General features: G+C 46.0%; 1 protein-coding gene across 1 annotated transcript in view; it reads left to right on the forward strand.

The window, feature by feature from the left end:
• DLD (dihydrolipoamide dehydrogenase) overlaps positions 1–14,276 on the forward strand; it is a 644,498-nt gene that overhangs the window by 163,462 nt on the left and 466,760 nt on the right. Inside the window, exon 4 of the mRNA XM_069629155.1 lies at positions 1,470–1,538. Coding sequence (XP_069485256.1) covers positions 1,470–1,538 — 69 coding nt within the window. The remainder of the gene's footprint in view (positions 1–1,469; positions 1,539–14,276) is intronic.

Genomic DNA, 14,276 nt, shown 5'->3' on the forward strand with positions numbered 1-14,276 from the left:
CACTTACTACCCCCAGAGGGGTCAGAAGCGCAGTAAGAATAGAGGCAGAGGCTCCAATTCCAGAGGAGCGTCAACTTCGGGTCGGAAATGACCACCAAGTCCAGGTCTCCTCCCATGTCTCCCCGGTCGGGGGGCGATTAACATCTTTCCTCAAGGCATGGGAGGGGATAACTTCAGACCAGTGGGTCTTAAAGACGGTCGCCCACGGTTACTGCATGGAATTAGCCTGACCTCCACAGTTCAGACCGCCGAAACATCGACGCCTTTCACCGGAACATCTGCAGATCCTAATCCAAGAGGTGGAAGTGCTGCTGGGAAAGGACGCCATAGAAGCCGTCTCGATTCTTCAGGTAAACGAGGGTATCTATTCAGTGTACTTCCTTGTACCCAAAAAGGATCTCACCATGCGTCCTGTTCTAGAGCTGCACCCAGCGAACAAGTTCATAAAGCCCCACAAATTTCACATGGTAACACTGCAAGAGGTGATCCCATTGCTATAACAGGGGGACTTCATGACAACATTGGATATGAAAGATGCATACTTTCATATTTCAATGCTGCCAGCGCACAGAAAATTCCTAAGGTGATTCAGGACAAACACTACCAGTTCAAGGTACTCCCCTTCGGCATAGCCTCGGTGCCAAGGGTGTTTACCAGGGTCCTGGCAGTGGCAGCGGCACACCTGCGCAGACTTTCAGTTCCAGTTTACCCTTACCTCGATGATTGGCTCATCACGGGGGACTCGTTCGACGTTTGTTTTTCGAACACCCAAAAAACAGTAGACCTACTGTTCAGCCTGGGATTTTCTATCAACGAAAAGAAATCTAGCTTAGTCCCCAGCCAAGTAAAACAGTTCCTGGGGGCTCTAATTCGTACGGAAGACGGTTTATTCTTCCCTTCCAGCGAGAGGGTTCAGAACATGCTCTCTCAGGTTCCTCAGTATGTAGCCAGTCGAGAGGTGACGGTGCGCAAAGCTATGCGTTTGCTAGGGATGATGGCGTCATGCATATACTTGGTTCCCCACGCGCGGCTGCGCATGCGTCCCATGCAAGAGTGGCTCAACAGCCAGTGGTGTCAGGCCAGCGGACAATGGGAAGATCTGTTAGTTGTCTCGCCAGCCCTCGTTCTCCCTCATGGCAGAAAAAATACAATCGGAGGGACCTCGGCGCGTGAGAGATTTTGGGTACTACACAAGTCACGATAGGGATAGTGCTTGAGACATGCCTAAGCCGACGTCCCCTTTCGGTCCCCCGAAAGACGAGATGCAATACTCCGCGGTTACCACTGGATGTCGGACCATATGCACAGCATGTGAATCTTAGCAGATGCAATCATCAGAAATGCTTTTACGGTAAGTAATGCATGTCATAGTCATTTGGTATGGCTATCATTTTAAAAAATGCATGATGCTAATGTTTCTACTCTGAAATAATGTCATGTGGCTGTATTCTTCTCTTTCCTTGTTTTAGACTGTCTGTGTGGAGAAGAATGAAACTCTCGGAGGAACATGTCTTAATGTTGGGTGCATTCCATCCAAGGTGAGCGCGTGTACAGATGCTGCGTTCTTTCTTATTTTGTGTACAGTTAAAGCCCTTAGTGGCTTTTAACCTCACAGGTTACTGATAATTTGCCATACGCAAAAAAGCACACAGCAACACATTTGTACTGCATTATAATATCCTCTTTACTGTCTTCCACCCCTGCCATCAAATATTGTTGGATTCATTGTTACTTTCAGTTATGATTGGATAATTACAAAAATAGACATTTTGTCCCAATTTTGAAGAGTACTTCAACTTGTTGCCTTTTTAGGAAAGAGTTTTTTGCTGCTTTTAAACCTCACTTTGTTGGATGCCCCAGTTTTTTGCTGGATTGTTTTTTCCTTTGAACGAATGAGGATTATTTTTCCAACCATTTTTATTGCGTACCATAGTGCCAATAACCATGAATCAATATTTCACATGCCAACAGAAACAAAGTGACACTTGAACACCATCATCATTTGCTTTTCATCTTTTCTTCCATATCCCTACCCCCACAGTTGATTCTCTGAACATTTGTCATTTTACATACATTTGTAGAGTTCTTAAACAGCAAATCATCCCAGAGATTGCACTCCTGTTGGGCACTGTAAGCTAAAGGAGTCTTTGGTCACAAGGTTTAAAAAGGCAGACCACGTCAAATAATTCTGAGATGCTTTTTATTGAATGCTTTTTTTCCCCATCAAACCATATTTCAGACCTTAGTGTGCCACATCGTCTTTGTGGGGTGGGAGGGGATCATACTCCATTTGGCTGCCTAAAAGAGTCTAAAAACCAGCCTGTAATCTTTAATTCCTCCTTACTGAGAACACTGAGGAGATTCTAGAGACTGAGAAATAAGACATTGGCTTGAATTGCTGTTACTACACACAGTGCCCAAAGTGAGATGCTAGGTCTTGCCAGAAAGTAGTGACCCAGCCTATCCAATAATTGCAGCCCACCTGGAGAAGGGGAAATCGTTTTATGTGTATGCTGCAGTCAAGAGATGAGCCACAGTACATTCAGTCGGGTTCGAAAGGCCCCTTGCCTGTTCATCCAGTTGTGATCAACCAGGTGTTCTGGCAGTAAAATGGAATGGATTTTACCCAGGTGCTACGAACCAGCCGTGTGTATATAATGTATCCCACCTATTATTTGGTCAGTTGCGTGAGATTAGTTACACCGGGCAAAACATTGTACTTGGTTTACGCTGACTCAGATGGGGTTATCTCTTGGAGGCACACTGGTCACATTAGCATCCCTGATGATGCCTGATGTTAGTGCTCGTTGTGGAACAGGCCCATACTACTTTGGGGGGGAAAATGCAAAAATCACAATAGCCTCATCAAAAACACAGTTTTGGACTTGAAGATAATGATGATTGACATGGAAACTTTCTAGAGGCTGTTCCACTGTCGATACAAATAATGGCCCGGCAACATCAAAAATGCATCCCTCAGTGAAGCAATTCGTATTTCTTGAGCATATGACTAGGCCAGCACAGGTCTGATCCCATCTAATGGACCATTTTAGTTCTTCAGGCACAGAGATTGAAAGGGGCAGGAATAATATACCAATAACATTGATGGGGAAAAACAGCAGCTGGGAGACCAGTCAGTTCCTCCTTTAAATCAGTTGAGCGACTGTCAAAAGCAGGACTACAGAAGAGGTTAACACCTTCCTCTCACCCTTCCCTTCACCCTTCCTTGCTATAAGTGCGAGGAATTGGACCTCTGTTACAAAACTGACTGCTTAAACAGCCGACAGAACCAAAGTACTTGCTACCTGGAGGGTTGGAATTCCTCTAGATGGGACTCTCCGTCGTAATGTTCTCTTTCTGCTTTGTGGGAACCAGAGTCTACCTAGTTAGTAAGTAATCAGGTGGGGTCAAAGGATGGGGTTGAAATGCTCTTGGGCGAATCAACAATATACAAGATCTCATATTAAAGTGTCTACTTGCACAATTAGTAGTCATCCCAGTTGTTGTTCAGCAGCAGCTAGAAAGAGGCAATAGATCATGTTGGACACAAGAGCTCCTCTAAATCAGATGTAACTTTTTAAGTGGACGAACGGACCATTCTTCGAAGAGTAGCTGTTATGATAATGATTTGTTATTTATATTGCGCCTGCACCCAAGCGCTGTACATAGAACATATTTACATACATTAACCATCCTAACCATAGTTGGTAATCATTTATCGATCTCAGAAGGATGAAAGGCTGCGCTGGCGTTGCTGGGATTCAAACCTGCAGATTACAAACCGATCGCAGCAGCGAGCGTCCAACCCTGCTGATCTATCTCACCGGCTCGTGGACCTGTTTTTTGCCAATGTTATTTTAAGAACAGACTTTATCCTTTTTGAAAACCCTGTCTAGAACCAGCAAAATGTTTCACAAAATGTTTCAACACCATAAGATCTAGGAATGGCAAAAAAAGTTGAAAAACCTACCTATAATGAACCAAGACAACAAGCTGTGGTAAAGAATAAACAAGTCTCAGACAGAGAGCAAAGTAAGCTAATCCTAGCAAAGATCGAGAAAGTTATAGAGATCTGCGGATGACAAATATTGGATTGCAGATTTTTCTTTTTGCAACTTTACTTCCAATGACATCAGTGGAACCCCCAGGCTTGCATCCTTTACTGACTTTTGGAGGGCAGTAAAGTATTTTTTCTTTATTTTCCTTGCTCAACACCACTATTTTGGGGGCAATGGGCAGCCCCATATAGTTACTAATGCAAGGGGGGGGGGGGTGAGGGGGAATCTCCTCTTTGTGAGATTCCTGTATTGTTTTATTGTAGCATACAATCCCTTATAGTGAAATGCTGTAGAGGAACTATGTATACCTTTTTCATTTTCTGTAGTAACATTTTTGCTGGGGCGGTTGGCAGTGCCTGAAGTTCTATGATTTTTTTTTTTGTTCTACTTACATTCAATTTTCTCTTTCTACCGCATAATGCCGATTTAAGTGCCATATTCGCAAATTGGCTGTGCCATGCGGTTTCACCCTGTCCTTTGGCTATCTTGTTCTTTGCCCTTCTTCCTGCCTTCTCAAGTCAGGAAATGCCATATGAAGATGTGCACTTTGGGTGGGCTCGAGCTTGGATTCCTGGTAAAAATTGTGTTTTGCATAGCCTGGCCGGATATTGGAATCAGACTGAATTGTACCAATCTAATTTCCAGGTAGGGGCTGACAGTTGCAAGGCTTATGGTGTGGCCAGAGGCTGCCCAGGATTGGACAGCCCTGGCCAGTTTTAATTGTGCAGATCCTTGCCGTTGGAAGGCTGGGGCATCCTTGAGCATTACAATAGGAGTTGTCCTGCAGCTGTCTGCCGGATCATTGTTTGGTGCCAAGACCCTGAAGAAGAGAAGCATTGTGCTGAAGACCCGGAAGACTGCAGCGGAGGATGACTTTAACTTCACCGTTCACAATTTCATTTAATTTGAACTGCTTTTGTTGTTTCTATTGTACAATTTAGATGATCTCACTTTCGCATTACCCAATGTGTGTATATATGTCAGGGGTTGAAATAAGGATTTGTAGGGCATGCGTTAAAAGCTGCTCCTGGGCATCTAGCAATACCTGATAAGCAGGAGCTACCCATGGGAATCAAGGAGCTAGTATCTAGGGATCAATGTGAAATAAACTATTTCTTTACTGTGAAGCCCATAATGTCACCCCCCGCCCTTAACTCCATTTCACTGCATTTATGTGCGGGAGAGACCCCCCCCCCCCTCCACCCTCACACATATATATGTGGCGAAATGTGGCTTTAGAAATTTGATATTTTGGCCTTTGCAGTGATTGTCTGCGCAGTAATGGGACGATACCCTCCCCCAATTCGCCTCCCCTTATATCTCCCGAACAGTCTGGCCCCTTACAGTACATGTCACTTTTTCTTGACCGCTTCCCCGCCACCCCGAAACAGAACAATAGTGCTCCTTGTATATTTTCATAGTCTGTCTTCCGTTTACATCCCGTCTCTCGTCATCACGTGATCCTCTGCTTTTGGGTCTGTTGCTCTGGTCTGATGCTATCCAGCATCCACTTCAGGTGAGGGGAGTAGAGCCACTGCCTCCTGACGCACTTCCGCCCAAAAAATAGGATCCAGGTGACATTCACCCAGTCTCCCTGAGAGCTCCTTGAAGTGCTGTCTTAGCAGTCCTATGGCGCATTTCCTTTTAGCGAGCCCCCTGGGCAAGTATTACCTCAAGCCAATAAAGGGTGATTTTCCTATCCAATGTCCGCTAGGATTTAAACGAAAAATTATAAACACTCTGCATATATTAAAGGAGTGACACTTCAGGCATTCAAATACATTCCCAAACTTCCTCCTCCCATATCGTTGTTTACTCAAATATATGATCACTCTTTACCCCGGGGGCATAAACCTTCACAGACCCCCCCCCCCGACCTCCTTTGCGCTTACTGGTAAACTAATCAAACTATATTTCTCATACCCCTGCCCTAATTCCCAATTCACCTGTTTTTTCTTTGCATAGGTAATTCTATTCTATTCCTCCCCCAACTATGGTCCACTCCTGACTTTCATTTGTGCAGGTAAACCATCTGCAAATATTACCACTTTCAATGCATACAATTATCCTCATGGGTGGGCAAAAATGTTCCGAATTACTTTTGTAACATCAGTGTTCTGCTGTACTTCTAGCATGGCGAAGGAGGGGCTACGGTCAGGAGGCGAGTTGGAGGGTCCATTTTGTATTACCATGGCTCCTAAATGGCGACAGCGCCTTGTACAACACCAGATTACTGCAGCCAATATAAGAGAACGTGCTGTGAGACACTGTGGTGGTAATGTAAGGCTGTTCAGACACTTCTGATTTACTACACACAATACATCTCCTGCAGTACATATCGTAGCTGTACGATGGGCCTCTACAAATGCCTGTTTCTCTTTATTGTACACTGTTTCCAACACCTGCAGTCTCTGTTACTTATCTTACTGCTTCTTCTACTTCCTCTAAATCCTGAAATCTATGTGGCACTATCTTGGGACCCTTCTTCAAAAACTCAATGTACACTTTTACTGTCCTTCTCTCTGTAGCTGGCCAGAAAACAGTAAACTGCTTAGTACCTGTACGAACAGTGATATACACATCACACTCCGGCAGTGCTACTAATTCTATACAAGATTCCTCCCCTCAAAACAACCTGTCCCCTACCAATCTGTATCTATCTCTCCCCCCCCCCATCTTCCCAGCAGACTCTGTTTCCAACCAACACTATCTGTCCCTGACTTAGTTTACTCAAATATTGCAATGATGGGGACTTCACCGACCATAACTCCCAATTTGAACCAAGATTACACCACAAATCGGGAGTCATCCCCAGGGCAGAGATCGGGTATCGGAAGGCGTTGTAGGATGATTTGATTTCCCATTCTTCGTGATGAGTCACCCACTCCCAGTTACCTACTGCCCACGGTCCAGGCCTTGTTCTCCTGGTCAGTGCCTGTAGTCCTTTGATTCTCCATGCGCTGTGAACAAACACTCTTTATCCTCACAGTACCAGCCACTGTACTTAATGAAGTTTCTCCTTTGCCATAGATGTTCAGGTATCCCAGAGTCATTCTTCAACAATCTTGGCCAACTATTATGTCGCACATTGTCTCTGATCGATATCAATTGGGTGTTCAGATAATCTTGCACCTCTTCACGCACCATGCCCCACTCCTGGTTCCTTCCTGCTTCAAGAACCCATTCAGTCTCTGAAGAGCACCTTTGGTAAACTGGCTAAGGGTGCCGATTACATGGAGCGTGCCAATATGTGCCTCACTACCTGTAAACTCTGCCCCAAATAGGAGCCTGGGGGCCTTCTCACATCTGTGAACTCGACCCTCTAAGCTTGTACCTTTTTATATATACCCCAGATTGCCAGTGCAGCGTTAGCCACTCTTCCCATTTCATCCAGTACTTTCCTTTTCTGTCAACCTACACGCTGTTGTGCTAACAGGATTCCAGCCCCCTTTGTGCAATTATGATAATGGGTAGTACCCTGGAAAGCAGACAAAAGAACAGTTAACAAAACTTTAGCTACAGACTAAATTTACACCATATATCTGTAGCCAGATCTATCCGGATTTGACAGTGTTATACCACAAGCGTTGATTATACACTTGAGTATACTTAATACACTCCCCTATGCCCATTTAAGGGGAGTGTAAATGCTGAACTATAGTACACGTTTCATTGCCTAAACTGTCTGAATACTGGCATTGGGCATCCATAGAATTCGAACACACCTTCACTGACCTTGTACTATTTTTCCCATTCACTATTGTTAGCAAATCCAAATGTATTGGGTGTTCCTTCCCTTTACCTACTACAGCACTGATGTCCTCCAATTCACAATACCCTGGTAACAACACTCGGTGCATGGCCATGGGCAGGTGTAGCAAATCTGGAGCAACATTTCCATTACCACCAAGTTCTCTTTGAACTGTCACCACTGGGGTTCCTATCCATTGTTTAAACCTAAAGAACTTGGATAGCAGGCTTGAAGGAAAAGATGCGTCCATTAATGTCACAGATGAGAATTATCCACAAGAAGTATTGCAAATTTTCCTTACTACCGATTCTAGATTTTTACATACTTAAAGTCAAGCCCACCTTACTTTATGGTTTGGACTTATGTCTTCTGAATATGGACGATACCTTAGACAGGCTTCAATGGCAGATTTGGAAAAAGACCTTGGGTCTTGCTTTAGCTGTTCCAAATTCTATAGTTCATCACAAACCTAGACTAATTTCCTTATCGGCAAGCTATACCTGGCGCAAACTATCTATATATGTTAAAATGTTAGCCCCAGTAAGGAATTCATTATACCAAGAACTCGATGTCCTTTTAATTAAGCAAAATGTTTAATCGCTTACTTCATTTTCTAATCAAATGCAGCAGGTTCTTGCTTCGATAAATTCTGGTTCTGACGACCTAATGTTAGGTCTTCCAAATGTGAAGCGCAAGCTCTATGAAATGGACTGGATTCGGGCTATTGATACAAACTCTACTTACAAGACTACAGAGATTACGCATCCTTTGAAGCAAAAAAAGCTATTTGACCTGGCTACATTTTGAAATGTCCCTGTCCTAAGATTTGACATATTTATGAGATTCAAACTAAATCAGCTACCAACTCTGGAGCGTGTGCACTATAAATTTCTTAACACTGATTACATATGTCACTACTGTCGCTTTTGTCTTATACATGCCCAAGAAGAAACGATAAAACCCTTGGTTGTGTATTGCTCTCACTTTGAAAAACTAAGGGAACAGCTAATGGGTGAAATCTGCCCAGAACTCTCCCTATTGCACATCAATCATTTTGGGAAAGAGCTATGCGAGGAGACAGTATCCGACTTATTCTCGCACTGGCCAGATACTTGTTCAAACTTGAAGAAACTCTTGTAAATTTGAATCCATCCTAGAGCTACTATTCCTATATATAAGCTTTTATACTTCTTTTTTAACCGTATTATTTGTACTTGGTGTTTTTATGTTGTTACACTAACAATTTAAAATTGTACATTTATATGTATAATATTTTTATCTTTAGTTTAATGACTCTAGTTTATGTGCTGTCATGTCATCTTTAAACATGAGTAAGTTGACATGATTCTTTTTTTGTATATGTATATATTGGCATATTTTGTCTTTGTAAAGGTTCTTTAATGAACCATATACAATTTTATAATAATATTTTAAAATAATATATAGATGAGTTAAGAAATCATTTTGTTTCTCCTTCTAGTAAAAAGATCAGAGCAGCTATAGGTATACTGGATCAGAAACATGTGAAGGCTTTGGATACAGTACAATTGGCTTTTCGGTTAATGGTAGTTGCACTCAATCTCTAAGGTTAGGCTCGGGCTTCACTGTGGGCTCTTCCAATAAAGGGTTGAAAACAATTAAAGTAATCTTTTTCAATCAGTCATTTCATTTCGGTAGAGCCTCATAGAGTGATGGTACTACCTCTGCAGGACATTCGGCGGCTGTGGTATAAATCCCAACCAAAGATCCACCACAAATTCCCAGGCTCCATTTAGATCACAGGTTTCCCCTTGCCAATGCACTAGCCCTTGTTTCCTATACCACGGCCAGTCCGTGACATCCGCCTATGTCACAACGTTGGTCAGGTTTTTCATAGCTAATATAGTTTGCACAATAGAGTAATGTTCTCCTATAACTACATTAGTGCAAGCCAGCACAGATGGACAGATCAGGAAAGCAACAGGAACTACGCCCGTTTGCAGTGACTCCCATGCACCCATGTTGGGTGCTCCTGAACCTTTACAGCGGAGTTTGAGGTTAGTATTACGAGATACAGCCCCTTCCACCTGGGGGCTAGAGCTGTCTTTCTTAGGTGAGCCTTTATCAGGACACTGTCGCCGGACTGTAAGGAATTGTTAGGGGAGTTTTCCTAAAGTCCACCTGAGGTAAAACAACAAAAAACTATCCCTTGACATACATGTCCCCAACTCTTAGTATAAGTCTGTACTACTCAAGGAAACTTTGTAAAGTGGCAGAGCAGTCGGGCTTATCATAGGAGGAAGCTGTGAGCTGTAGGTAAGTACACTGAACCCAGTTGGTACAGTAGTCCAAAGAAACACTTCTACCAATAATGTTATTTCTGAGGTTTGTTAATCTGCTTAGAATCACATGCTGTGCATAGGTCCGACATCCAGTGGTCACTGCGGAGTATTGCATTTTGTTTTTCGTAGTCGAAAAGGGGACGTCGACAAGGCGTGTCTGAAACACTATCCCTATAGTGACGTGCGTTGTACCCACAATCCCTCACGCGTCGAGGTCCCTCAGATTGTTTTTTTCCGCCCAGCTTCTGGTCGCCTTCACGCGGAGCTCCTCGAGAGACATTGCAACTCCTCGACCTTTGGTCGTTTTTTCTCTAATATTTATAATCCCTCCCTCGACGCAGTTGTAAGCTGTTCTCCGCCGAAAAGAATCTTCGACGGAGGGTCGAGCGGAAGAAATCCTTCAGCGCTGCCGAACACGTGGCTTGGCCTCGCAGGCCATATACAGTAGGGAGAGTGGGGTCGTGGGACATCTCTGGGTCTTTTCTGAGAATGCCTTTCCCTTTCCCCTTCCTTTCCCTTGGGGTGTTTATCGCGATTTATTGCCTCGGCTATGGAGAGGACACCGTTTAGGTTTTGCCCACTTTGTAAAGGCAAATTCACTTGGAAGGACAAGCACTCACGGTGTAACCGCTGCTTGCCCCTCGATCACAAGGAGGAAAGGTGCGCGGCTTGTCGGCTTCTTAAGCCTAAAACTCTAAAAGACCGAAGGGTTAAAAGGTGGGCGGCCTACGCGATGTCGAAGGCCGAAGGTTCACCCGCCGCTGCTACCACCGACAGTGACGAGGAACGCGATAACACGACCTCCGCTACGGAAGTCGAAACCCCCTCTAAGGAGCGCTTACGCGCTTCGTCGTCTGTCCCCGGCCCCGACGGGCTCGGCTCACGCCCTGCTTATGGGGATGAACACCCCGGCGACACAGACGCACACAAAGATCCACATAAACACACAACCCACGGCTCTTCTTCGACGAAGTCGAAAAGACCTTCGGCGCCCAAGGAGACGCAGGTTCCACCGGCGGCCTCCTCGGACCGTTCGGGTTCGAAGCCCCTCTCGCAACCGCAGCCGCGACCTGCGACTGGGCTTTCGGCAAACAAGGGCGCTGCCACCAAACCATCGGCCGGTGCGCATCAACAGAAAGCGCAGACCGCCGTAGAGCGTTCGATACCCATAGCGTCGAAAACTCAAGCTTCCGCCGACAAACGAGTCGCCGACAAGCGAGTCGCCGATAGCTTAGCAAGGATCGCTGTAGCCGACGCCCAAAAGCGTACGCCGAAGATTTCGTCGAGCGTTACGCATAAGTTAAAGGATACGCCGAAAAAGCCCGAAGGGAAGCAGGGACTACCCCCTTCAGGCAGGGAGTCTCCCGACACACCAGAAGGTTTTTCGGAGGGCGACGGGACACTTTCCTCGACGCTTTGGGAGAGGTCGAGCCATTTCGAGTTAGATAACCCTATGTTTCCCCCGCCAGACCGCTCTGGGGTACCCCATGAAACTATGGAAAGACTCCACCTCTGTATGGAGAGGATGGAAAAGTTCATGAGCACCCAGGCCTCTCAAACACACAAGAGGACCAGAGAAGGGCCTCAGGAGGACCCCAGGGCCAAAAATCCGAGGCTAGTCGATACCCAGCAGGACACAGCCTCAGACTTCCAAGATGTATATGACCTCACTGGGGAGGAGCAAGACTTCGAGGAAGAAGATGATTTCATGGACAATGAAGAACAGAACCAGGAGGAATGTCTGGAAGACAGAACAGACATTATAGAAGAAGGCTTCGGGGTTAACCCAGAAGAGGGACCTTCACACCCCTGGCAATCACCATCAGTGTATTCCGACACTGATGTCCTAAACCTAACTCCTCCGGACAATTCTCCAGTTAGGAACACGTCTCCAATTGACGATCAGCCGACGTTCAATGCACTGTTGCGCAGAGCAGCAGCGCATTTCGAACTCGACACCGGGGAACTCTCTCCAGAATTGGACTTTGTAGAAAGAGTGATTAAGGAAAAACCCCCGGTCAGCCAGACCATTCCACTCCTCGCTTCAGTGAAGAGAAGGATCATACCTTCGCTGTCCACTCCCGCTATGATCAGAGGGGTCAATCCACGGATTGAAAAACTTTTCACTCCTTCACCCTCAGACCCCCTCTACATTAGGGGACATTCCATTCCTGATTCCCTAGTGGTTTCTAATACTAGAAAGAGGGCAGGGGTACCACTTTCCACCAGTGAGGCACCCCCTGACAAGGAGGGCAAGAGGCTATATGCCCTTGCAAAAAGAGTTACTTCCTCGGCTGCCTTCTCAGCAAGAATTGCCAACAACAATTCCTTGCTTGCAAGCTACGCAGACGCGCAGTGGGCCAAACTGCGAAAAGACGCCGAGGAAGCACCGGAGCCTTTACGTACGCGCCTACTGTCAACTATTGGCGAAGGAACCCAAGTGAACCAGAGCATTGTTAAAAACTCTCTGGACGCGGCAGAAACAGCAGGACGTTCCTTGGTACAAGGAATACTCCTAAAGCGCCATGTATGGCTGCGCAACTCAGGCTTTAAACCAGAGACACAGGCGTCTTTGATAAATAAACCTGTCGAGGACGCTAACCTCTTCGGAAAAGCGGTAGATGAAGCCCTAGAGATGGCTAAAAAAGAGTTCGACACTATCAAGACTCTCGACCAGATCTCTAAGCCCACTACCAGGCGCGGCTATGGCAACAAACGCTTTTTTCGTGGCCAACGCCAACACCAACAACAAAATCAACATCAGCAATACCCTGCCACCAATTACCAAACCAATAGTGGGCAGTACAGCCAAAGAGGCCAACGCCGGGGCAAAGGGAGGGGTCGGGGATCCACCCCCAGAGGCTCCCAAGCCCCCAACAACTCCAAGTGACGCGAAGATTCGCGTCCCCTCCCATGCAACACCGGTCGGGGGCCGGATAACATCCTTTCTTCCTGCATGGGAGGAGATAACGTCAGACCGTTGGGTACTGTCCACCGTAGCCCACGGATACTGTATCGAATTCAACAGTTCCCCATCCTACAGACCCCCGAGGGGACGTCGCATGACACCGGAACATCTTGCCATCCTTCTCCAAGAAGTACAACAACTACTGGAAAAAGGAGCCATAGAGGTCGTGCCTCTATCTCAGGTAACGGAAGGTATTTATTCAGTGTACTTCCTTGTACCCAAAAAGGATCTAACCATGCGCCCTGTATTAGATCTGCGCCCAGCGAACAACTTTATCAAACCCCAAAAGTTTCGTATGGTAACCTTACAGGAAGTAATCCCACTGCTTTCTCAGGGAGATTACATGACAACATTGGACATGAAAGATGCATACTTTCATATTTTAATGTTGCCAGCGCACAGAAAATACCTCAGGTTCATGATAGAGGGCAAACACTACCAGTTCAAAGTGCTACCCTTCGGCATAGCATCAGCACCAAGGGTATTCACGAAGGTGCTGGCAGTGGCAGCGGCCCACCTGCGCAGGTTGTCCATCCCAGTTTACCCTTACCTCGACGACTGGCTCATAACAGGGGATTCTTACGAAACATGCTTCTCCAATACCCAAAAGACAGTAGACCTTTTGTTCCAGTTGGGCTTCTCCATCAACGAAAAGAAGTCCAGTTTAGACCCCAGTCAAATCAAACAATTCCTAGGGGCTCTAATTCAAACAAAGGACGGCCTCGTCTTCCCCTCCAAAGAGAGGGTCCAAAACATGCTGTTTCAAATCCCTCAATATGTAACCGGTCGAGAGGTGACGGTACGCAAAGCAATGCGCTTGCTAGGAATGATGGCGTCGTGTATTTATTTGGTACCTCACGCGCGCCTGCGCATGCGCCCAATGCAAGAGTGGCTCAACAGCCAGTGGTGTCAGGCCAGCGGACTATGGGAGGATCTAGTTGTGGTCTCGCAGGCCTTAGTTCTCTCGCTACGGTGGTGGACAAAGGAAAACATGGAAAAAGGGAAACCCTTTGCCACACCCGCGGCGGAAGCCACTCTAACCACAGACGCATCCCTCACAGGATGGGGGGCGCACCTATCCCATCAGACTGCTCACGGAGTGTGGACTCCGAACGTAGCATCCAAACACATAAATCTACTGGAGCTACTAGCTGTGTTCAAGGCGCTAAGAGCCTTCC

This window comes from Ambystoma mexicanum, chromosome 12, assembly GCF_040938575.1.
Source record: "Ambystoma mexicanum isolate Mex_15411 chromosome 12, UKY_AmexF1_1, whole genome shotgun sequence".
Taxonomy (NCBI): domain Eukaryota; kingdom Metazoa; phylum Chordata; class Amphibia; order Caudata; family Ambystomatidae; genus Ambystoma; species Ambystoma mexicanum.